Source organism: Anomalospiza imberbis, chromosome 12 (genome assembly GCF_031753505.1).
Source record: "Anomalospiza imberbis isolate Cuckoo-Finch-1a 21T00152 chromosome 12, ASM3175350v1, whole genome shotgun sequence".
Taxonomy (NCBI): domain Eukaryota; kingdom Metazoa; phylum Chordata; class Aves; order Passeriformes; family Viduidae; genus Anomalospiza; species Anomalospiza imberbis.
The window spans coordinates 1-26482 of NC_089692.1; the positions used below are offsets into that span (position 1 = coordinate 1).

General features: G+C 47.2%; 1 protein-coding gene across 1 annotated transcript; it reads left to right on the forward strand.

The window, feature by feature from the left end:
* The first annotated feature begins 20 nt into the window (after positions 1 to 20).
* LOC137480994 (hydrocephalus-inducing protein-like) lies at positions 21 to 3752 on the forward strand. The gene is made up of 4 exons (XM_068202439.1): positions 21 to 301; positions 669 to 1627; positions 2566 to 2758; positions 3326 to 3752. Exons 1-2 carry the CDS (start codon positions 115 to 117, stop codon positions 947 to 949), a joined length of 468 nt encoding a protein of 155 aa, XP_068058540.1. The 5' UTR covers positions 21 to 114; the 3' UTR covers positions 950 to 1627; positions 2566 to 2758; positions 3326 to 3752.
* The last annotated feature ends 22730 nt before the right edge of the window (positions 3753 to 26482 follow it).

Below are 26482 nucleotides of genomic sequence, written 5' to 3' on the forward strand. Positions count from 1 at the left end.
TGGGCCCAGCTGGAGGCCAAGGCAGGACATACTCCTTGCTGGGGTGCTCAAGGCACAGCTATTAGCCATCAGCCTCTCCTGGAACTTTTTCTGCAGGGTCACCTCAATCTTGGCATGTTCACGGTTTCCCCCTGCTCCGGCTCCATTGGTCCGTGGGGCCAGCAGATGATCAAAGTGGAATGCCTCGCAGGGCAGGAGGGGACATGTGAGGAGCAGCTCTACATTGACATCACGGGCAGAGACCCCAAGGACAATCCCCTCGGCATTCCCTTTACGCTGATTGCCGAGTCCTGCCTCCCAGGTACCTACTGCCCACAGTTCCCTTGGTCTGCTGCTGATCAGCACCTAAACGTGCTGCTTGGATAGAGAGGTATGCTAGCCCTGGTGTCCCACCTTAAAATCCTCAGAGGTTCCAGCCCTCTTCAGGTCCACCAGTGGACTCATCCCTCCCAGGCTGAGAGGGATGCATGGAAGGATAAAAGGAAAGCAATGCTCTCCAAGGCTGAGGTTGACTGAGCTCCATCCTCACAGCCAGCTCCCCCACCCAAGGCTGGGTTTAGCAGTCACCCAGGCAGAAAGGGCTTATCAAGCCTTCTGAGAGGCCAGCAGGGTCCAGACAAATTCATCAGGGAGGCTTCTCCATGCTCATCCCTCTGGTCTGTCCACAGCACTTGTTGAAGATGTCACGTTAATCTTCAAGGAGTACCTGATCTGCAGCAGCACCGACCTCAGCCACAAGCTGCAGTCGGTGAAAGGCACCGGCCTGTTCGTCAGAGATGAGAACAGATTCATCTTCAACAAGGTTCTGGTTGGGCAAGAGGCTGAAGCTCATTTCAGGATCTACAATGCAAGCCATCTTCCATGTGACGTGGTCTTCTCCATCAAACCCCTGCCTGGAGAGGTAAGAACAGGAGGCCAAGGTGATGGTTGCCCTCTAAAGGCTGTGTGAGAGCCTGCTTTGTTCTCCAGATGCATTGCTTCCTGTGGCCCAGACTAGGCTAGCTCAGTGCAGGTCGAACTGCAGGAGAGAGCAGCAGAGCCAGGGAACAGTTGTGTGGAATTCTGCATGTCTCGGGCAAGGTTTTGGCTCACACCTCTGGGTCTTCGGTGGGAGAAGTGAATCCTTCTGAACCTCTCTTGGAAGCACATTCGGAGAGGGGCTGTTATGAATTGACATGTCAGGGCTCAAAGCAGAGCATTTCCTCAGGCTCCCTGGCTTTTCCTTCTCCTTGAAGGCCAGTTCTAGGTTATTGCAGGGTCTTCCATGCAGTGCCCACCTCCCATATAGGCTAGGGCAGCTGCCAACACTCAAAACACACAATGCTTTAGCATCTCCTGGGAGGGAGAGAGCCTGCCCAGGGAAGCAGGAAGGAAGACACAGTGTCTGGGGCTGTTCTCAGTAATGCATTTATGTATAAAACTGTGTCATGTTGAAAGGTGTTTTCTCCTAACACTGCTCTCTGGGTTCCCCCAAGGAAAAGAGCCCTATCAGCAACATTTTCAAGTTGGATCCAGTCAAGGCGTCCGTTCCTGGCTCATCCTGTGCTGTTGCGAGGGTGACCTTCACCCCACCAGACGAGCAGAACTACAACTGCACTTTCACGGCTTCCCTTGACATCCCAAATGGGTAACTGACCCTGTGAAATAATGGGGGAGGCCTCACTGATAGCTGCCTCTCCACTGGGAAGGCACAGACCTCTTGTTAGCTCTAATGCTTTCAGTAGCCTTAGGCAGAGTACTTACCATGAGATGATCTGGGAGTAACTCTTAGATAGAGCAGAAAAATGAGGCTGATGGTTTATTCTGTATGAGAAACTATGAAGACAGGGAAATACTAGGTAGCCAGTTGGAAGTTACTGAGATGTGCTGCAGCTGAGCTGGGCGTTTCCAAGGACAAAGGCTTAGATGAAGCAGTTTCTGTGCCAGCAAGTCAGCAGGCACATTTTCCTCTTTGTTTCTGTAAAATTAAGTGATCCTTTGTGATTCCCTGGCATTCATTAAGCTGTTTTATGTCAGTGATTGGAGCTGGTATGAAAGAGGAGCCTAGTTCCTCTGCCCTGGGACCTGTGTACTGGGGCTTTGACTTGCCCTTCATCAACACTTTAGTGGCTGAATTGGAACAAGAGAAGTCTAATTGCTAATAAGCAATTGCTTTTTTACTGTTCTTGGAAATGATCTTTACTGATGGTGACGATGATTTATTTTTGCCTTCTTGCTTTTGTACTGGTTTCATGCTGTACTTTTGCTTGTTGCATAAGTCTCTCCTGGCTGCAGCCAGGAGATTTGCCATATCTCATCTGGTGCCTCACTATTTACCTGCTGTACTGCATGATTCAATTAAGTGAAATTATTTTTAACGGTTATTGTGGAAGGCTCTGGCTCTTTGGAGCAGATTCCTCTTGTGAATGGCCCTGAGCGGATTGGGAAGAGGCTGGTGGGGGGGCTGTGTTGTGGGGTACAGGAGCACCAGGCAGGGAAAACACTGTGGGTGGCCCTTGCTGCTTCACTTGCCCAGTGAGAAATGGGTTAGTGCCAGCTGAAATTGTTTCTGTGCCTCTCCTGCAGCTCTGCGGAAATTAAACCCAAAATCCTGACCTTCACCATCAGCGGGAAGGGGCACGAGCCGCAGCTGACAGTCGTGTGCCCGAGTGCTCGCAGCAAGAGGGGAAACGCCGTGCTGCGCTTCAAGAGGCTCCGGCTGGGGGATTCAGAGACGCTGCCCCTGGTCGTCCGTAACAATGGCATCATACCTGTCAAGGTGAGGAGGACCTGCTCAAGGAATGGTCTGGTTTGGGAACAAGTGCTTGTGGCACAGGGGAAGGCTCCCAAAAAACATGACAGAGCTGGGAAGAGGTGTCAGAAATTCTTTTTAAGCGAGTAACTGACATCTGTTCTCCAAGAAGGGAGTTCTTGGAAATTTTCCATCCAGTCTTTCTTCTTTAAGTTGAACACAAGAAAGGTGGTGGAGTATTTTCCCCCGTCTCTCAGGTCTCCTTCTGTTCTCATGGACATGTGTGATTTCCCAGTTCCACTAGATTGTATTTGATCCCCGTTTCCTACATTTTAAGTAGACTTAGATGTGGTTTCGTTCATGTGGTTACATTCTGCTCATTACTTTCTGTCCTGTTTGCTTGTGTATCAGTTCTATCCAGATGCCTCTGAACACCCTTTTTTCCAGGCTGGTTTGATTTAACTTCTGTGCTAAGTGCTGCTTGTAGTGGAAGAGGTGCTGGGTTCCCATGTGGGACCAGCAGCACTGCGGTGTCAGTTCCTGTGCCATCCTGTACTCACCAGTATCGTTGTGCTCTGGGTTCCCTTTTCTCAGTTTATGTTACACCTGGAGGATGAGCATGGAGCGTTCTTCTTGAAAGGCAGGACCTCCACACAGAGGATATTCCACACTGGAGATGTGGAAGAGGAGGACTCCATTGGAAACGGTAAATTCATTAACCATGAAGTGTGATCATGCACAGAGGGAAAATGTGGGCCCTGCTCTTGGCTTCTCTGAGCAGCAGCCAGATGTTAGGCACAGTTTCTTTTCTTGGGCTCTCTGTCTCCCAAGCTTTTCTTGGGGACTTTTTGCAGGGTCTCCTCCTAGCAAGCTGTAGGAAGTTCTGTTCTTCTAGACATGGTGGGTTGAGTTGTGGGCGACTGTCACTACCTCAGTGGACCCTCTGAGGTATTTGCTGCATGTGGGAAGGTACCAGCCTGAACAGACACAGCCCTTAAGCACACAGCCAGCCAGCAGAAACCAAAAGCACTCTTTGGCTCAGCTTTGCATATGGCTGGAGCTGGCTGGAAGCAGGTGGAATGAGGGCTGGGCATCAGCCTGAGGTTAAGCTGCTTAAGTGGTGCTGTGTCTGGAGGTGGCAGTCTTGTGAACATAGGAAGAAGGTCTGGAGCCACTGGGGGTAGAACCTGTGCTTAGAAGGCAGCGGGTTTCAACCTCTTATTCCTCATCTATCCTATGGAAATATTTCCTCTGTGCAGCTGTATCACTTAACTCTGATTTCCATTGCTGTGCAGAGAGCAAGCCCACAAAGAAGTCTTTCTTCTTTCTGCGTCACGGGCAATCAACAAAGTTTGATGTCATTTTCAAACCCACCCTGGCTCAACGTCTGGAAGGGAAGATTTGTCTGTTAGTGGGGGACATCTGCATGACCCTAATAGAGCTGGTTGGTGAAGGCCACAAGGATGAATTCACCCTCAGTGGATTAGAGGAAGACACCCAGGAGAGGAATGCTAAGAGCAGTCTGAAGAAAGACATCATTGACGGTAAGAGAGGAGAGGCTGCCAAGGTGTAGCAAGGAAGAGGAAAATGTCTGATCATGTGTGTCCTCCCTCTAGCCAGGCCTGGGCTGTCACCCACGGGACTTGGTGGCCTGTGGGGGTGGCAGCCATGCATGCAGAGCAGTGTGTGCTGTGCTGCACGTCACTGGCTTAGGGATGTGTCAGGGTGTTTTCCTGGAAGTGGTGGGATGGGGAACTGCCTGGGGAACTCCCTCCAGAGGGAGGAAGGCTTGGAGCAAGGAAGCTTTGAACATGTAGGTGTCTGTGCACGTGAGGGGAGCAGGTGGAGCTCCCTGAATGCTGAGATCTCTTGCTCTCCTCCTTAACAGCTGTCAGAGTGAATCACATCCAGTTTGGGCACTGTCATATCGGGAAGCCCTGCCGCAGGACCTTCACCATCACCAACCACACCCGTACAAAGGTCATGCGCTTTGAGTGGGAGGCAGACGCCCCATTCCAGTTCTCCCCCAAGGTGAGCGTGGACTGCTCTGCCTTTTCCCGTGTCTCAAGCCCTGCCCTGGTGTTCCCGGGAGCTGACAGGGAACCCTCACATACCAGTGATAGCCCGTTGCAGTGCCACGTAGGAAATGCAGCCCCTGGCTTGGCTGGGCCAAGGTTGCCAGCCTTGCAGAAAAGGCTTCATGTTATGGGAGGTGGCACCTTCTGTTCATACTTCTGTCTATCAAACTTCACATAAATCCACTCTGAGGTGCAGATTCCTGGCACAGCTGCTCACCACATCAATCCCTTTTGCTGACAGTCTTGGCCTTGGCAGCGCTTCCAGTTTGGTCTTGACTCCCTGATTCTCCCTAGGTGGGACACCTCCATCCTGGCTGTGCCAAGAACATCACAGTGATCTTGAAATCAGATGACTCAGCCACCTTCAGGGGGCACCTTGTGAAATGTAAAGTGACCAGGATCAACTTTGAGCTGCCACGAAAGAAGGTTCCTGACTGGGATGACCAAATGTGCATTGTCACGTGGAAGGATACCACCAGGAAAGACCCGGCAGCCAGGTGGCCTAAAAAAGAGAAGGTAAGAAGCAAAATGGCAAAAAAAAAGCCAATCCAGCTTTTACAAAAAGAACCACCAGAACACCATCACTGCTGGCTGAGCAGCTCCTGCTTCCTGTGGACACTGGACAGCTGTGAGGTTCACCAGCAGTGCATTCCAGGGGAGAGGTGGATGCACAGTGACCAGATACACTCACACAAGAGAGGGGGAAGCCTTTTGACAAGAGACCTTTAGCCACGCACAAACCATCAGTCTGTGCCACAAGCACAAGTGTTGCAGCCCATGTTGAATGGGGGGCAATGTTTTATTATTTTATCCCATTTTATGGTGTTAGGAATCTCTTCACCTCATTTGGTGCCTTTTCACCAACAAGGAGTTAAGTCTGCTGCACTCTGTCTCTTCTTTTCTGCTTTGATCAGTGGGTAGAAACAACTACTGTAGCAGAGCAGTCCCAATTTTGTCATCTTTCCAGGGAAGTAAAAGTGAATGGTCCTTTCTAGTCCCTCTATGAGGCTGATCTTGGAGGCCAGAAGATTCCCTTCTCAGCCTGACCTTCTGGGCTCTGCTCAGTGATTCCTCCCTTCTCTGTTTGCAGGTGGTCAAGATAGCCCCAGAACCGGCTCACACTGTGATGGAGGAGAGCAGCCAGGAGGTCGAGGTGTACCTCAGTGCCGTTGTTACCTACGCCCAGTTCGAGCTGAACACGACCATGGTTCAGTTCGGTGATACCTCGCCCTTCCAGACAAGGACAGCCATGTGAGTGCTGGAGGCCAAGCAGGGCCCTGCGAGCGGGAGCTGCCTTTGCCCAGGGCTGGCCCAGTGCCTGCTTCCCAGAACTCTCCCCCAGCCCAAAGCGGCACAGGCCCTTTTACGTGCACGCAAAGCCAAGCGGGAGATGGTGGGCAGGAGAGGCTCAATGCTGCCATACCTTTCTGCTGAGAACAGCCATGGGTTTGCTTTCACTGCATGTCACCTGTCCTCATCTGCTCAAGAATGTGTCTGCAGTCAAACCAAGACCTAAAGTCCAGAGTAAGCCCCTTAGCTTTGATGTCCTGGGCACCATGTTGGCCCCTTCCTCTTAAACTGCCGGACTTTGAAATACTTTCTTGGGCCACCCAGGACAGCAGTCTGAGCATGGCAGAGTTGCCTGGGGAAGAAGATGCTCCTCAGCAGAAAGTGGTACCAGGAGTCCATCAGACAATGTTACTGTACAATTTGTTTATATTTATTGGATATTTTTTGTTATTCCTCCTTCTTGCTTTTCAGTTTCAGACTATGCAACACGGGGAAGGTAGCCCTGGAATACTCCTGGGAGAAAGCTGCAGACAGTGAAGCAGTGAAGGAGTCATCCTCAACGGCTCTGACAAGTAAGGGCATTTCACTTGGTAGCTGAGGGCCTGGGGAGAAGACTCTGCCACTTCACTCCAAAATATGAATTGCTTTTTCATCCTTGTCCACACATCCACTTTCATCAGCATCTTCCCAGCTGCAGCTGGAGAGTTTTCTCCTTGTCCCCATCTGCCTTTCAGCCCCTTCTGTTCTTGCTCTGCCACTTCTGCTCTGCAAAGGACTGAGCCAGGCTCTGGGGAGAGCCATGTGCTGGGTCAGGACTGGGAAGGGGGACGTCATGTCATCCCTTTGAGAAGTCTGAGACTGGGAAAAACAATGGTGTAACAAGTGAGCTGACCTGTAGCCACTGTCTGTGTGCAGTTCCCCACTCCAGGGCAAATGCAAAGTCACTGTCTAAAACCAACTCTCCTGTGCTTTGATGCAGGAGTGTGTGCTGCAGGCAGAGACTCTGCTCCCAGACGCTCTATTTCCTGCTAAAAGTACTTGGCCAGGGATGCTCCAAGTGCATCCTAGCTCTCTTCCACCTACCTGCACAGGAGGCAGAGTTGCTGGGAACACAGGATTTTGTCATTGAAAGGTGTCCTCTTCCTCTCTGCAGGTCAGTTCCTCTCTGCTGCTGTAAGGCGTTGCATAAAGCTGCTGCATCGTTTTGGGTGGCAGAAGAAGCATCCTTTTGAAACTCATCCTTCTGAGCTGCGGCAGCTGCAGCAGCTTGCCAAGCAGCAGCAGGATTCCAAGCAGCAGCTGCAGCAGCCTGAGCAGCAGGACTGTTCCAAGAACCTGTTCTATTCAAAGCATGTCGGTTCCTCCCTGGAAATCTTCGCAGATGTCATCCATGACCTGCCACTATTCTCCATCAACCCCTACCATGGCATCCTTGCTCCTGGCCAGAAGCAGACCTTTCACGTGCAGTTCTCCCCAAAGTGCGCGGGGATGTTTCAGACCACCATACTGTGCAGGTGGGAAATGTCTACACACTTGCCAACTCATGCTTCTGATGGGTATCACTGGGTGATCACAGGGTGGGACTGGGTGGAAGGGACCACAGTAGGTCATCTGGTCCTACTTCCCTGCTCAAGCGGGGTCATCCCAGAGCACATGGTACAGGGTTGTGTCCAGAGGGCTCTGGAATAATTTCAGTGAGGGACACTCCACACCCTCTCTGGGCAAGCTGTCACCTACACAGGAAAGTTCTTCCTCAGGTTCAGGTGGCATTTCCTGTTCAGGTTCTGCCCATTGCCTCTCATCCTATTGCTGGGCATCACCAAGCACAGCCTGCTTCATCCCCTAACACCCTCCCATCAGTCCCTCTGACTGGGATGGGGAGGTGGGCCTGCAGACAGGCAGCCCCAGAGACGGCAGAAACACCCACAGGAGCACAGAAAGATCATCACCTGGCCTTGGTAGGGAGACACTGGGAAAAGACACTGTATGAAGCATCAGTCTCCTGGAGGGTTGCAAAATCTGGAACGAGAGGTCTGGGGACCAGCCAGTCCCTAGCTCTGCTTCCTTTTGGAACAAGCAAGGCCTGCTTCTCTACATGGAACCCCGTGTGCTGTCGTTGGTCCCCAGGCACTTAACTGGTCATGTTCCTGTCCTTGTACCTCTGCAGCCTCTGTGCAGCGAGTGCAGTTATTTAATTTGCTGCTTGCTGCTTGCACAGAGGGAGGATGCAACACTGCGTGCTCTGCAAGGAGAGAAAAAAGCAGCTGGCTGGGAATGTTCGTCTGGTTAATACCAGTTCCTTTCTTCCTAGGATTCCTAACCTGAATCCGGCTCAGAAGATGGGGCAGGTGATTTTGAAAGGCAGAGCCTTGGAGCAGAAGAGTCTTCGTGAACCATTACAGCAGACAGGGAAAGGCCAGGGACCCAAGAAGGAGGTGCTCTGAAAACCAACACCCGAGAGAGAGCATTTGTGTCAGCTGGAGCATCTGGCAGGAGCTGGCAACATCGTACCTTCTGCTGCTGATGGTCTCCCACCCTACACCAGAGACCTCTGCAGCTACCCTGCCAAGCTCCAGTGAACACCTCTAGCTCATCTTTTAATTACCTACATTAATTACCTACTTGTTCATTAGATTGATAGTTAATTGACAGTTAATTAATAATTGTCAATTATTTGTTAATTGTTGATAAACAATCATTAATAAATCCCTACGTGTCAGCTTGTCTTGGTTTGAAAGACAGGTGTTTGCAGGACCTCTCTGGAATGGAGAATGTCACCCCCTTCCCTCCAAATTACTGTAACTTCAAAATTAAGGGGCTTTCAGGCAAAGATATGGGAAAAGGAGTAACAGTTCTTTGCCACTATGTACAACAAGGCAAACAAACAACAACATTGGCAGCAACAACAAACAGAACCAGTTACCCGACCACAGCCTTCCCTCAGCTGCAGGCCCTTCCCCTTCAGTGTAGTTCTGGTCACAGCCAGGCAGGGAAGGGAGGCAAATAATGAATAAAGCAATTGCTAGAGAAATTTTAATTAAGCTACACCAAGGAGTACACTGGAGAGCTCAAGCACTGTGTGATCAATTCTGAAGAATTTACTGCTGTGAGGGAGTCTACACAGCAGCCAAATAGTGACTGAACAATGTTTGAGTTTCTAAAAGATAAATAAGAAAGTGATGAGAAAATACCCTAGTGAGGGAAGAGCCCTAGTCCTTAGACCCTTTCAAAATATGCAAATAGATTAAACTGAGTTCCCCAAAATACAGAGATGGAAATATCTTCTTGGAACAGTTGATCACCTCACCCACTGGGCAGAAGCCTTTCTTACCTCAACTGCAACTACCTCCAAAGTGGCTAAGATGCTATTAGAACAAATCATTCCCAGATATGGGACAATTGAAAGAATGGACTCAGATAAGGGAACACACTTTACTTCAAAAATTTTACATTCTATGTGTTGTATAGAATAAATTGGAAATTTCATACCCTGTGGCACCCTCAAAGCTCTGGATGTGTGGAGAGAATGAATGCTATCCTGAAGAACCATACTGCCAAATCCATGACTGAAAGCAGATTAGCATTATTACGGATCAGAACTGTTCCAAGAAAGTACATAGGAGTTTCTCCCTATGAAATGCTACTTGGGTTACCTTATCTGGGAAGTGAGGAGGGGTTGCCTGTTGTGGTGTTCACATACCCTCTGAACAGAGAGAGACTTAGCTTTCTCAGGATTTCTCCTGCAAGAAGCTGTGAGAGAAGGAGAGAAAAGAGCATCAAAACAATTCTTATCTCATTTACTGCTCCCGTGTTTGTGCCCATGTGGAATGTGGTATGGAGATTGTTTACCCAAGGTGATTGCTTAATTGGACACTGGTGATGGTGTTTTGGATTCATTGACCAATTGGGTCCACATGTGTGTCGGGACTCTCAGGAGAGAGTCACGGGTTTTCGAGTTAGGTAGTTAGTGATAGTTCTTGTTAGTGTAATATAGTTATAGTATAATGTAGTGTAATAAAGTATTTAATTAGCCTTCTGAAATCATTGGAGTTCAGACATCATTCTTCCCGTGTCAGGCATCTGTCACCACCCACTAGAACAAGCGGGGTGTCATGATGGTTCGTTTACCGATCCCAAAAGTGCAAAAGGCAAACAGCAGGGGACCATCAGTTTAATCATGACAAATGCACCTTTATTAAGGGCCAACAGCAAATGTGATAGAGGGATTAGAAAAGGAGATAAAAGATAGAGAGAAAGAGGGGGAAAGGGTATGGCTACCAACACAGACAAAATCCTCATTGGTCCGGACAATGGAGATCCGTCTTGTCGAATCAGGGAGAATCCTGAAGTCTTGGTTAACTCAGGGGTCTTTTATAGTCCTCTGTCGAGGGGGGTGACCGGCAAAAGACAATGAAAGTCTATTGAAATCGTTGAGGGGGAACAGGTCATGTTATCAGCAGTGAGCGAGAGCTATTGTCTTCTTGGTCCAACAACCACATCCGGGCAAACATCTCGCATTGATCAGGCCAGCCCTCCTCCCTGTGATCGGGGTCTCAGTCTCAGTCCTTGGGAGGGGCTTCAATCTCTGTCCATCACAGTGGTCATGAGGCACATGAGGGGTCTTCCATGGGAGATCACCAGAGTTACCCCAGAAAGTTCATTTGGCCAAGAGGTGGGAAAATTCGTGGGTTGAGCAGGTATCATGTAGCAGGTGTAAGCATGTAGAACAAGCTGCTCCTTGCCAGGTCCTTGCCAGGCCCTGCTCGAAGCAGTGTTCCATGGTGGCACAGCAAACACACCTGCCAACCACCTCATCCAAGCCAGAATTCCAATCGAGGTCTCCAGGATCTCAGTCTCTGCCATTGCAGCAAACGTGAGGCAAAAATGAGGGGAACTTCAGACTGTCTCTTACAGCATCCCAGCACCGACAGCCTATGGCTGAAACTATTCTCAGAAATTCTTATGGTTGAAACTAATCTCAGAAATTATTTGCAGGCAATTAGACTTTCTCTCATGGATCTTAGAATAAAAGAGTTGTTACCCCAAACATCACCTCTAGACTTTCCTATACACCAGGTAAAACCAGGAGATTTGGTTCTAATAAAATCCTGGAAAGATGATACCTTAACAGCAGCATGGGAAGGTCCCTTTCAGGTACTTTTAACAACTGAAACAGTTACCAGGACTGCAGAAAAGGAGTGGTCGGTCTCACGCCTCTCAAGTCAAAGGACCAGTGGAAGCTCCTCCCCAAACTTGGGCAGTGGTACAAGGAAGTGACCCTTTAAAGTTAATACTCAAAAGATGATTTAATAGTAGACAGTCATGGGCACGACTGGACTGACCTCTGTATTTGCCACCAGAGAGACTTTTGCTCCAGTGTGGGCTGCAATACCTCAGGTGTTAAGCAGTAAGAATATAAATCAAACCAGACCTTGATAAAAGAGGAATAGGAAATTATGTTCTAAGACACTGGAAATTGCTGGATGGAGGATCACAGCTTCTGTGCTTCACCTCTACATCCTGCAGTGTGCTGTTCTAGTGCACAGATCTAGAAGAACAGGAAGCAGGTATGGGTAACACAGAAGGTAATCTTTGATGCTGCAGTTACACTCTGAGGTCTGCATCGTCCGAGCAAGCAGGGATGGAACTGCTGATGGGAGGCACTGCACACAAGTGTATCTACAACTTATTTTACTTGAGTTGGAGGAGAACTATGGACAGCAACGTAAACTGACAAATCAGGAACTTTTAAATAGACTGAATTTAACACCGACCTGATAAAGACTGATTAATCTTCTTTATAACTGCTTCACAAAAGGAGTCAGTTTGTGCTGACCAGACAGGATAATTAAATCAAGTGCTTCAGCTAGAAAGGATAATAAAAGGAAAGGGTGGATTGTGAGAAATGAGGTGATATTTTGCTGAAGCCAAAAGGTTATTAGGTTAAAGAATGAAAGTTGTTGGTCCTATGTGTTGTTGTTTGGATTGTTTGGATTTTTTCTGGTTGATTTGCTGAGTGTTGCCATGAGCTGAGAGAGGGGCAGAGTTGAAGAAGTGACTAAAAAAGAAGCAGGAGATGGGAGGGTGTCGTAGCACAGTGTCCCTGGCCGGGTAATAATGAGCATTGATTTCATGATTCCAGAAGGCTGATCAATTGCTTTATTATACTATACTTATTAAGAAACCCATAGCCCTTACAGACAGTCCGATACAGTTTGACCTCATTGGTCCTTGATTCCAAACACCATCACCATTGGCCAATTATGAAATCGCCCTTTGGTAAAAAAATCTCCATAACATATTCCACATGTTCACAACAACAGGTGCAGCAAGTGAAGATAAGAATTGTTTCTCATTCTTTTCTCTGTTCTTCTCACAGCCTTCCCCAGGACAATGCCTGGGTAAGTGGTGCTCTCTGTGGCCAGAGAGTGGCTGCCACAGGAGGGGACCATAAATTTGCAGATGACACCAAGGTGGGAGCATATGTCAATCTGCTGAAGGATAGGAGGGCTCTGCAGAGGGACCTGAACAGGCTGGATAGATGGGCTGAGATGGAGTTTATCAAGTCCAAGTGCCGAGTCCTTCACATTGGCTTGCACGTTGACTGGGGACAGAGTGGCTGGACAGTGCCCAGGCAGAGAGGCACCAGGGGATACTGGCCGACAGCCAGCTGAACATGAGCCAGCAGTGTGCCCTGGTGGCCAAGAAGGCCAATGGCTCCTGGCCTGGATCAGGAATAGTGTGGCCAGCAGCAGCAGGGAGGTCATTCTTCCGTTATGCTTGGCACTGGTGAGGCCACACCTTGGATGCTGTGTCCAATTCTGGCCCCTCAGTTTGGGAAGAACGTTGAGACTCTTGAGCGCATCCAGAGGAGACAACAAGGCTCGTGAGGGGCTTGGAACACGAGTCCTGTGAGGAACGACTGAGGGAGCTGGGGTTGTTCAGCCTGGAGAAAAGGAGACTCAGAGGTGACCTCATCACTCTCTACAACTCCCTGAAAGGTGGTTGTAGTCAGGTGGGGGTCGGTCTCTGCTCCCAGGCAACAACTGACAGAACAAGAGGACACAGTCTTAAGCTGTGCCAGGGGAAGTTTAGGTTAGACATTAGAAAAAAAACTGAAAGAGTGACTGCATGCTGGAATTGCCTGCCCAGGGAGGTGATGGAGTTGCCAACCCTGGACATGTTTAAAAAAAGACTGGACATGGCACTCAGTGCCATGGTTTAATTGATGCGGAGGTGTTAGGTCATAGGTTGTACTAGATGATCTTAAAGATCTTTTCCAACATAATTCATTCTGTGATTCTGTGAAAATTTGGCGGTTGGGAGAGAATGGAAGTTCCTGAGTACCCATCCAATGGGAAAGGGGACAGGGACCACCCCAGCCAGGAAAGGGTATAAAAAGAAACCATTTTCTCAGAGGGGGTGTGTGTTCGTCTCTTGAGGAAGGAAGGCAAACACCTGGCTCGGCAGAATTGTTACTAATAAAGAGTTTTGTTTTGCTTCAACAATTTTTCCCCATTGAATTGTATCTAAAAGTTAGTGCATTTCTGGCACCATGGAGGAGGAATAAAGTGATCTTTAAGGTCCCTTCCATGTTCTATGATTCTGTGACTGTGCATGAATGCAGTCCTTAAAATCAGAGGGTTTTGGGCACGTTGCAAAAGGCAGGCCTCAGAGACAGCAGAATTGCGATTAGAGCTAAGCAGTAGCCGTAAGATTTGTCATCAGAAAAATTACACAAGAAGTAGAAAGTAAGGACAAGTAGAACAATGGTCAGTGTATTAACACTTGGCTAGAATAACTCCCTAAGCTACAGAAAAGTATATCTAGCGAGATATTAGGAAGTTCTAAGCTTAATAATGGAGCTCTGTGCATTGTATCTTAAGGCTTACAAACAGGTATTGTATTGGAAAGAAGCGAGCATTGTTTTAACCAAAGGTACATGTGCTCATAGTGGTTGGATAGAACTACTGTCAATATGCTTTTGCTTTGTGTGATTGGTCAAAAAGCTTTTAAAATAAGTTGTAACACTGAGTTCTTTGTCTGCTGCCAGGGATGTGAGCTGCTGGCATCTTCCCATTGTCATAATTGTGCAATGAGGCTGATGCTGGAAAATAAACAGCTCGAGACGCGTTCCTCAGCAGTCCCGTCCCATTCGTGATTTGTACATAGTCCCTCGGCCGGCGATATAAGATGATCTTTAAGGTCCCTTCCACGTTCTATGATTCTGTGACTGGGCACAAATGCAGCACTTTCACGGTCCTTCTCCCACAGCAAGCTACTCTGGTCCTGGAGTTCATGCAGGACTGGATTGAATCGATGGAACCGCCACATGTCTGGGGCAGTGGGGCCCCGCGTTGGCCAGGAAGTGAGCGGCCCCTTGGCTCCTGGCCCAAGGACGCACCTGGGTGTGGGAAAGGGAAAAGAAAAGGGAAAGGGAACGATCGAGCACTGACTGGCAGAGTCAGTCACGTCGGTGCTCAGGGCGGGGGCCGGGCAGGGCGCAGCCGCTGGCGGTGCCAGAGATGGCGGCAGAGCAGGAAGAGGAGCCAGGCCCCTGTCCCTGTCCCTGCCCAGGGGTCACGGGGGATGAGCGGGGTATGGTCAGAGGGTGCCGGTGCTCCGCTCTGCCCACTCCTAAGCAGGGGGTAATGGAGAATGCCCAACACCGCCTGAGGGAGTTCCATGTCAGGGACAAGTTCTCCCACTTGCCACTGCCCAGAACCCTCCCTCCGTGGTTGCCTTCCATGTGGCTCACCCACAAAATGGCTGTTCTGCCTTTTATACCCCTGGGGGTTGCATCAGCCAAGCCTGGTCCCTCCCAGTGTCTGTCAGTCAACTCTTCTTTGCAGTTCTATTGATGGAGACTACTTTCTTGCAATTTGATTGGAGGAGGTGAGGTGTTGCCCCCCAGGCAACAAGTTTTCCATTCCCAACTGCCCCATGCAAGAGGCCTTCTTTCTACCTGTCCTAGAACCTAGGCTGTCTGGTGAGAATAATACGGGGGGTGGAAAAGAGGACTATGGGGAGAACAGAGGGCATCTAAACTATGGAGACACTGGGGGGCATTTCCCTGGTTTTGGGAGGCAAAGAAACTTCCCTCAAAAAGCTGTTAAACCCCATTTGCTCCTTTCCCTGTTCCTGTGTCTGTTCCTATGTCCCTGAGCCACTCCCTCCCTATTCTCTGATTGGCCCTCATCTCTGTACTGCACGGTTCACTCCCCCGACCCCTCTGAACGGAGTGGTTAAACTCAGAGGTGTGTGTGCTGGGGGAACTCTGAACATCTCACTGCATGGCTGAATTAAACATCTGTGGATACCATGCAAAGGCCCTTTCTGCTTCTTTACCCTGGACTTTACTAGCAGCAGTTCAGGCTGCTACAAATGGTGACCAAACAGGGACCTCTTCTCCTGGAAAACATCTGCACTAGACCACCCTGAGAGTTTTCTTACCCCAGTGTGGCGAGTTTGAAATTTTTGTTCCTTCCTCCTTTTACTCTTGGGTGTTGTGAAGAGACAGGGTTAAGATAGAAACAACATTCACCCATGCAGAACAAGAAGTTTACTTCCACCTTAAAAAGTCTTTTCATCAATAAGATTTCTGTTTTCCAGAGGGGGACTTGAAGTGTTATGTATAGTGGTTATTTACGCATTTTCCTTACATTTCGCAGAACGTAGTTCTAACCGATGACATTTTGGAAGTAGTTTGGGAAAAATTAAGAACTGAGGAAGAACCCTGTAAAAAATTATATCCTTTTTTAATATGATGATGACATGTGTTCGGAATCTTGAAGAACAGTTAAAAAATAGTGAACCCCAGCTGAAAAGCCCTCCTCCAAGTTCTCCCATCTTGACTCCAGCTTCCCAAGTTGGCTGTCACTGCATGGCCATGGCTGCATGGTCTCATTTACGTGCTTAAGATGGCAGAGACCGCATGGCAGGAGCCACAGGGTCTTCCCTTCTGCCCTCTGGTCCTCACGGCACCTCCCACAGTTCCCATGGTCCCAGTCTCAGAAGTGAGGGTTGTGGGGTCAGAGGAGCAGCCCCTGACTGGCAAATTACAGCTGCACCAGTCTCTTACTACGAAGGGGAAAGAAACCTCACGTGCGCTTGCAATGCTGGAAACGACAGTAAACAAAAGAACGGACGTGTCTACCTCAGTTGCTATAGCACCATGAGACACGGTGCGGGTGACAAGAGCCGTCTCCCCTCACACCAAACTGTTGCCCCTGCGGAAAACCCGCAGCTGACCTGCCACCGCTCTGCATGGCCAGGGCGAGCTGGCCGATACTTGCGGCCGAGCCCAGGTCGCAGCAACCCGTGGCACTGGGGCCGAGATCAGGAGGGCAAGACCAGTGGGTGGGGATGGCTCAGAACCACAGCCCTGGAAGCGAAACCACTGCCTCTTGCTTGCCTGCAGGGCCCGTGCCACCGTTGCTGCTCTAGAAGACCTGCGCTGGCAGCACCCATGGGCATCAGCCCAGACAGACCCCCCCAAGAAAAAGCCGAGTCTCAGCGCAGCCGCCAGCGCCGGGAGCAGGACGAACCCCACACAGTAGTGCACCAACCTCAACACCAACACCAACAACACATCCAGCACCAGCAACACAAACACAAACCCACTGGCAAAAGTAAAAAGGTCCTTGCCATGAACGTTCTGGGGACAGTTAAATGGTTCAATGTAAAAAACAGATACGGTTTCATCACCCACTGTGGTGTTATATTTTAATTAAATGGTATGCTCTGTCTCACCCCTCGAAAATGTAAGGTTTATTCCAAGCCTGTGATCCTCCCCTGCAGTATCCACTGTCTGTAATCCCATTGGCCCAATCTGTTCCGCGCCCACTTTGAATCTCCCTGTTAAGTGTGCCGGGGGTACGGGACTCTCTCTCTCTTAGCTGGCTCTCCTGGCTGGTGCTGTCTCAGCCCCTGTCTCCCCCTCCCCTTCCCCCCTCTCCCTCAGAAACCATGCTGCCTCCCGGGGGTAGGACCCCCAATAAACCCTCATCTAATGAGCACCCTCAGAAGCTGTGTGGAGTTTCCTTGCCTGCCTGCTGCCACCAGCGAACTCACAGCCTAGGGGGGCCCCCCCGGAGACACCCCCGGGGAGTCCCCCCCCCCGGAATGCGCCGCTACAACCCAGCGTGATAACAAAAAAGATGTGTTTGTTCATCAGACTGCTATAAAAAAGAATAACCCCAGGAAATACCTCCACAGTCTAGGAGGTGGAGAAATTGTGGAATTTAATATAATACAAGGAAGAAAAGGCCCCCAAATAGACGATGTGACAGGACCTGGTGGAGTTCCAGTGCAAGGTAGTAAACATGCACCAAACTGCAAACCTGCAAAATATTACCCACATCATGGAGGTCTTACATACTCTTACCAAGGAAATAAAACCCCAAACCAACAACCAAGTCCCAGCAATAGCCTAAAAGCTGAAAGAGCATAGAACACCAATGAGCCATCTTCCATCCAAGACTCCCCCTCCATAAAAAAAGAACCTTCCAGTCCGATAAATCCCACTTCTTCTAATACCCTTCCCCAGTTCCTGTGGCCTCCCTGCCCCTCTCCCACTTTCCCCTTTTCCTTTCCATTGTCCTATTGCTCCTTTTTTATGTTCCCACAAATTCCTACCTCCTTTTCCCTCTTTCCATGGCCTCCCTCCACTAGTCCCTTTCCCCAGAGTTCCTTCATAATTCCTGAGGGAGCGTGATTGGGAGGGAAAGAAAGGAAAGTTTCCCTAAAGTAACCATCTTTTTCTTCAAAGTTAATGATTTCTATTTGGAGTTTCCAACAGGCACACCACCACCTACACTACGCTGTACAGAGTCTGTCACAGCCAACAACACTGCCACAGATGACAGAGGACCAGCTCCTGCTGAAGGAACCTTCTCCTGACTCGATTTCCTAATAAACCTTATTAAGAAAACCCTGCATCCCTCTGGCCAGCTCTAAGAACATCTGTTTAGACACTGGGGACTCAGAATTGTTTACATTTTGAAAATTGTCTTATAAGCACTTTTGATTGTTTTTTGTCATTTTGTGTTGATTCAATTGATCCTTCAGAGAAGCTTTCTTAATTATATTGAAAGGGGGGGGGTTATGGAGACCCTGGGGGGCATTTCCCTGGTTTTGGGAGGCAAAGAAACTTCCCTCAAAAAGCTGTTAGACCCCATTTACTCCTTTCCCTGTTCCTGTGTCTGTTCCTATGTCCCTGAGCCACTCCCTCCCTATTCTCTGATTGGCCCTCATCTCTGTACTGCCCAGAGACCAGGTTCATGCCCCAACCTCTCTGGATGAGGGAGAGAGAGCTGAGACATGTGTGTGCTGGGGGAACTCTGAACATCTCACTGCATGGCTGAATTAAACATCTGTGGATACCATGCAAAGGCCCTTTCTGCTTCTTTACCCCGGACTTTACTAGCAGCAATTCAGGCTGCTACACTAAACAACAAAACACAGTAACATAACTATACATCAATAAAGCTTCTCTTAATATACACACAATATTCATCCCTTAATTGTGAAAGCAAATAATCTCATTATTTATCTATAACACTCCCGAGAGGCAAAAACACACACACACATATTTTGACAAAATGGCAATCTTTTATACCCTTTTGAGGCTGGGGGTGGTCCCTGTCCCCTTTCCCATTGAATGACTACTCAGGAACTTAGGCACTCTCCCAACTGCCAAATCTTCTGTCCCTTCCCTTCTCATCCATCTTCCTGTTTGGGTCATGTCTTCAACCCTGCCCCTCTCCCAGTTCTCAACAACACCCAACCAATTAAACAAAACACATCCTAACTACAGGTAACAACAAATAGGAAACCAACCATTTTCATTCTTTTGCTGCATAACCTTTTTGGGCTGAAGCAAAATGTTATTTCCTCTCTCACTTTTCCTCTTTACATTATTTAATTGTGTCTTTCAGATGTTTTTGCTCTTAGAGTATTTTAATCTTGCTCTACAAGTTGTGTGTCTGGATTCATCTGTCAAGTCATTTATGCAAACAAGATGATGCAAAACGTAAACTTTGACATACTAAAGCAGAAATTCTACTATAAACTACACAACACTGTACAGGTACAGTGTATTTTTTGATAGTGAGTGTTTATGGATTAGCAGGGGATAGCCTCAGCATTTTCTTAGGTAGCTACTCTTGCTAAGGCACATTTCTTCTGTTCTGCAGAAACCTTAACCACCATTTCCAGCTTCTTTGACTGGAAAGATAAACATAAAGGGATGCTGCAATACCAACATGCATCTGTGTGGATCCAATAAGAAACATAAACCTTGTTATATTTAACAGTAGCACTCCTTTACATTATAGCTGAGCAGATCACCAGGGGAAGTGTGTTTTCCAGGAGGTAAAAGAGAAGCCACTGATAAAGATGACATTGACACTGCCCTCTGAGAAGCTAAAGAAGAAGTGGGTCTTCAGCCAGAGAAGGTGGAAGTCATCTGTAGGCTGATGCCTGGAATTGATGAAGTGAGTCAGCATATCATTACAAAATAAGTTTGGGTGCTTTTCTTTTGTGTGGTTGGCAGTGACCTTTTCAAACCTGTAACTTCCAAGAGGCGCTGCTTCTTCACATGCACAGTCCGTGTGTCCAGCAGAGCCCAGGGAAAGGGCTCTTGCTCAGTTTTTGGTATTTGTGAGACCAGCTCTGGGGCACCAGTCAGTGACTCTGGAGTACCACACAGGCAGCGCTGCCCTGGCGAGAGTTTAGCAGAGAGCCATGAGCACAGTCACGGGGCTACAGCCAGTGGGTGATGAGCAGGCAGGCTGAGAGAGGTGGGCTTGCTCAGCTTGAAAGCTACCAGGGCTTTTGGCTGCTTTCTTGTCCTGGGGGGTCAGAGAGAGAACAATACCAGAACTCTTCTTGAGGCAATGGACACAGCGGCAGCATGGACATTTTGATAAGATGCAAGGAAAAAATCCTCTTCACCTGAGGTCAGCCCAAAACTGGAGCAGATGTTCCTGACAGGCTGTATAATCTCCGTCCCTGGAGCTGTGCAGAGCTCACTCACCCAGGCAGGGTCGCAGCAGGCTGCTGTAGCCTCACAGGTGTCGTTTGTTGTCTGCTGACTCCAGGGTGGTGCAGACAGAGGGAGCACCAGAGAGGATGTGCACCGGGATTGTGTGCATCATCTTCCTCTAGCAGGGAGACTCCAGAGGTGTCTTTGGAGTGTAGGTCACCATTTGTCAATTAACAGGTTCTCAATTTCTATAACAGTGTTCAGTATTACACAGGAACAGTTTTCCCACAGAACAGAGGAATTGCTGTTTATGAAGACTATTTTTGTTCTCCAGGTAACAGTTTATTACTATGCCTCCTGTTTTTTTATCTATTAGCATATCGTCTCCTCATTAAAAAAGGAAAGAACTACTTTTGAAATTGTATTGCAAAAAGCTTTAATTAACTTCCTAAATTATAATTTCTGTACAGATAACCTTAAAGCCATATAGTTCAGAGGCAGTGTGTAAAAAAGATCAAATTTTCCCTGTTTTCCAGCCAATTACCGCAGGAGAGATGATGTAGGTTTCAGACCACAAATATTGTACATGTATTGTACATGTCTGGCTCCTCTATATATATATATTCCAGGTGCTTCTGACTTGGATGGAGTCTTTCCAGACTTGAATCAAATACTACAAACACTCTTTTGCTCTTCCTCTTTTCTACAGAACAGTGGTCTTTGTTAGTGTGAATAAATAGAGCTAGCAATGCATCCTAAAGAATTTTGGTGTTCCGTTGATGCAAACTATGTTTTCAGTAGATTTTGCCTTCCTGTGGAAGAAGGTGTCACATCTAGTCTGTGGCTGGCAATCAATTTGGCAATAAATAAGAAACCCAGCCCGGTTCCATAACCTGTTCCCTGGGTGAATGAGGATAGGATACAGTCAAACCTAAATAGAGACTTCACCTGATTGTGTTCCATCCTTAGCTGCTGACATCTCACAGCTCAAAGAGCTGGGCTATGTGAAAATCAGACTGATCAGCCCTGGGCTGATTAAGACCAGGGCTTTTCAAAACCCCTACATAAAGTGAGTTTGAACAATAAAACTCGATGTTGTCAGATGGAGCTCTGAGAGTGTGTGTTGTCCCTGCCTCAAACCACCGACACCATTTGACACGTGGTAAAGTAATCCCACATAATAAGAAGAGATTAAATTTATAATTAAAAAGCCCATAAATAAAGTGTTTCAAAACGTGTTACATTTTATGAATAAATATATTGCAATAATATTTCTATACCTACAGAAAAATACTTCCATATTCCCTATAGCCCAGGAAAATAATACAGCATTATGATGAAGGATATAGAAAATCTGTATTGAAATCAGAATTTAAGATGTAAATAAGGAAGACCCATAAGAAAGCATGCATGCTTGTTTACTTCTGTAGCAAACTGGCAAGCCTTTTTAGCTGCTCTGTGATTATACAGGATGAACAGAGTATTTATAAAATCAATTTTGACAAATACAAAAATATGATTTCAAATTCTTCAAGTCAAATTAAACAGCTTGCCATTAGGGGGACTAAATTGCACTGCAGTTAAAAATAGTTCTTAGCCACCTTCTACTCATTTTGCAACAATGAATTTTTTTTTTTTAATAATGAACATTTTTACTTGGTACAAACCTAAGTGTTTGAGGGTTTTGTTGATATTTTAAAATTTACTTCTTTATTGGGTTTTTTCCTCTTTTTAGATGAGTAACTTGGTGACACCAGTTGTAGGATTTGTGGAAGATACATTCCAGGTCACTCCTAATCCAGATGAAGTGAGCGAGGTTTTTGTTGTGCCTTTAGAGTACTTTGTCAAGCCCTTAAATTACAACACCTTTGCTTATAAAACCTCCTCAGGTTACTTAACTCAGATACACTGCTTTACATAGGATGACCAGGAACATAAAAGGGCATTCAGGATGTGGAGACTGACTGCCCACTTTGCTGTATTTCTTGCTCTTGTAATTTTGGAGAGAGACGTACCTTTGAAGTGGATTATGATCTTGACAACTTAATTTCATCCTCCAAGAAAAACTTCATTAATTTGTATGCATCTATATATGAAAGAAAGAAGAGTAATCGGTGACAACTTGGTCTGGCAATTAATTTATTTTGAAAGAGGAAAAAGGAGGTTGGTTTATTTCCATTGTACCTACTTTTTGAATGCTACACTTGAGTTTCTTCTCAATTGGGAACTTCAAGTTGACAATCCCTAACTAGATTAATATAATTTTTTATCTCTTTCAAGAGCTGCGAGAGGTACACAATATTTTTTGTGAAACAGACTTTCAAAAGGTCTGTTTCAGTTCCTTCTCAGTTTCAGTGCCTTGTTCTGTGTGTTTCTGTGTTTCGCCTTGTCTATAATGAGAGAATACTACTTGATGTAATTTGTGCCAGTTTGAGTTAACCTATGAAAACTTCTGGGGATCTGTCTGCCTCTTGCACGTGCCATACATGGACAATGTGATCCATACAGTCTTGTGTGGTATCTTTAAGCACTTACAGAAGGCACAATAAAAATACAAAAGGTTTCAGGTGCTTTCACAATCTTGTTTTGTTTTGCTTGGGCTTGTGGAGGGAAGAGGGTGGGTTAAAATGTGCAATTAATCCTGGTTAATTTAACATTTCTCACAAGGCAATTCTGTAGGCTATGGAAAACTTAGGATACAGGCAACAGGACTAAAGTTTGTCCCTCACTGTCTTCTTATCAAACCTCACTCAGCTGCTGGCAGGAGTGTTCTCCAGGACAGAAAAGTGGAGGTGAAGATTCACAAGGACAAAAATGCTTATGTGCAGTTGAGCAGGAACCCTGGCAGTGTCAGATACGTGGTGCTCCTTGTGCTGGAAATCCTTGTTCCCTCTTTGCTGCTGAACTAGCAGCTCATTCACAGTGCTCAGGACTTTACTGCAAATGGTGATGTTTTTAAAAGCTCAAGTGATTTAGTCTGGGTTTGAGATCTGCTGCACAGCTCCAGCCTGAACAGCTGATCTGAATCCCAAGGTGAGCTAAATGCATCCAGTGTCTCTCAGAATCTTGGGCCTATTTCTGAAATTCTTCAGAATAATCATTGTTCTTAATTTCCACTTTGGATAATTAAACCTTCTTTGGACTGAGTTTGTTCAACTTGTCAACTTCCGCTGAATTTCAGGTGTATGTGCCTGGGAAAATGGACTCAGTCCTTAGGCCTCAAAGTTTCACAGGACAACAATGGGATGACGCACCTCCAAAATACTCCTAACAAATGTCTATTCTCCTAAATTGAGGGTTGTATTGGATTGTTAATTCTTAGTTCATCCATCGAATTTTGCTTGATTCTGATAGCCCAGAAATGTGATAGTGAAATGTTATCTTTTGAGAATACAGTATTAAAGGTCTATGTGGTATTTGGGAATGATTGTTGTTGGGCTTTTGAAGAAGGAATTCTTTTTCATGTATTCTTGTCCCAGATTGAGAAGCAAGATGTTTTCTATTGCCATCTGTGCAGCCGTTGTCTTCTGGGCAGTTTTCCTTATCTCCTGTTAATAGGCCCATCAATCTCTTGCCCCATGACTCAGAGATAATTCCCTCCAGGAGCCATTCCTGTTTAATGGGTGATCAAGGACTCACCACATGACTCAGAATGACAGCCCATTGTGAGCTGCTCCACCCAGCGGGAGGAGATAAGCATTCCCACCTAGATATATTCTGGGGTTTGGGACAGAGCAGTCAGCCTTCCCACAGGTTTCCGAGAGGAACAGCTGGGGGTTTCCACTGGACCTTCAGAGGAAGACTACACCCTTCTACAGGATCGCTGCTCCAACAGAACTACATCTGCCACTCCAGGAGGACTGCAGCCACTCAAATTTGGACTGCTACCAACACAATGGCCAAAGGGGTGTCAGGTTATTAGGTTATATTCTGACTCTGTCAGTGAAAAGTTTTTCTTTTGTATTATTGCATGTATACTTTTTCTTTTCCTTCTTCCTAATAAACTGTATTTCTGACTTGTAGTCTCTCGCTGGTTTTGCTTTCAAACCAGAACAATTGTCTATCTGTGTATTTTTAAAGCAGGAAAAATACTAAAGGTAGAATTATTTCCTTCTCCTAATTTTTAAAAAATTACCATTAAAACAATGCCAGCTGAGGTCATAGATCCAGTCTGTTTAAAACTTTACTGATTTACACTAGGGACTTGAGAGAAAAAAAACTAAAACAAAAAGTTAGGCTTTAATTTTAGGCATGAACTTATGTCCCAGTAGAAAAACACAAAAGCCAAGAAGGACAAAAGTAAGTGAATTAACCGCTTTCCTGAAGGGGATTCTATATTATATTCTTTATAATTTTCTAGCGAAGAATGCAAACTCTTCTGTACAGAATGATACAAACCAGACAAAGGGCCATTTAAGTCTCCTTGAAATTCAATTGTAGTTCCACAAAGCCTTTCCTTAGGCTGAACAGGACTTTGTTATAGATCTGATGCTTCTTTCACGATCAAAAATCAGTCTGGGCACTAGCAGGCTGTGACAAGGATGAAAGTAACAATGGCAGTTGTCTTGGTTTACAAGACAGGTGTCTGCTAGGGAAGGCAGAAAGAAAACCTCCCTTGGAATGGACAATGAAAACCCCTTCCCTCCGGATTATGAGAATCGTGAAATCAAGGGGCTCTCAGGCAAAGATATGGAAATAGGAATAACAGCTCTTTATCAGTGTGTATAACCAAGCAAACAAACAACAACAACTACGGCACTGACAGCAAAGGGAACAGGAGCCCAGTCCCCGCCTTTCGGCCGCCGCACCTTCCCTGTTCTGCAGTTCCGGGCCCTGCCGGCAGGGGCGCTGGGGACTCCCGGTGCGCAGGGCAGGTGCGGTGATCCCCACGCAGCTGCAGGGGGCGCTCCGGCGTGGGCTCGGAGAACGCGGCCATGGCGGCTTTGTTGGAAGGCGGGAAGGGGTGGAAGAGAGGCCTTGCTTCACGAAGCCCTGGGGCAGGCAATTCCCGGTGCCCCAGCAGGACTCTCAGAAAGCAGCAAGCTGGGCCGGCAGGATGTCTCAGCAGGCAGGGGGTGAGGGGCTCCCAGCAGGGCAGGGAGAGCCGAGCTCAGGATCCTGGGTGCCTGAGCAGATGGGCTAGGTCTCTCCTTGAGTGGGGTGGCTGTTAATAAGGTCCCCGTTCAGTGGCTGTTCTCACGAGCAGAGGCTCACCCCACGGCAGAAGCAGCAGCTCTGGGCCGGGCTCCGGCAGCAGCAGTGGAAAGTCCCTTTCCCAAGAGGGGTGGCTGCAATCATCCTCCTCCAAAAAAATGGAGAGAGCCCCAGCCGATGCCCCCAGCCCCTTCCCCCAGCCCAAATCCCCCCACCTCGGCATCTCCGCTTCCCCCCTTCCCCGAGGGAAAACTCCCAAAAAACCAGAGTTCCCCCTTTGTCCCAAGCACCCAGCAATCAGGTCTCATCAGCAACTCAAAGGAAGGAAATTCCCCAGGTGATAAGGAATGAACAGAAAAGAAAAGCCCAACCCCCAACAGCAGTGCTCACAGGTAAAGTCTGTGAAGTTCTCTGTTCAGACTGCATGTCTTCTTGCCATTTTATTTCTCATCCATCTTCCTTCTGGTTTATGCCTAACTTACCTGAGCTCCTTTTATTGCTATTGCCAAGTTCCTTGCAGTATTTTCTGAGACCTGAAGATGGAACATGAAAGTGGATGCTGTCAAACATGAAAAAGGCCAGTGCTGCTTGATGATTGTAGGTGGATGTTGTCTGTACTTTTTTGTTGCACTTAGGGCCTCAACCTACATTAATCTCAACAACTTTCTAATAAGGAACCATTCCTTTTTGTCTCTTCTGTTCCCTTCGGCTTTGTGTTTTGAGGGAGGTATTGGAACAGTTATTTCTTTATGAAGAAACATGACATGCCTTTTGTAGTGAAGGCAATTAGAACTCCATTGTGACCTAAGCATTGACTTAGAGCTGCCAGCTGCTCCACAGCTCTTGGGTGAGTGAAGCTCCATGAGTGACTTAGGTTGCTGTACTACCTATTTCCAAATGAGCATGTTAAACAGATTGAAAATTTACCAGGGTAGAAATCCATTTGGATTTAGGTGAAATGTGCTGCTTTGAGCTTGCTAGCATAAGTACAATATGCTGTTTAGTCTGGTAACTCTGCAGCACTAGTTAAACTGCCCCAGCTGAGGAGAAAGAATGCGAATTTCTAAGCTGAAGAGATAAGAGAAGCTCCTGGAACCTTGAAACAGACAGGGCAGAGTGACCCAGGAGTTCTTTCTGTACTTTCTGATAAAATACTAGCTACAAATGTAACTAGCTGTAAGTGTAATGCAAAATCAGCAGAATGAATATGCATGAACCTATTGTGAAATTCTATGCATATGT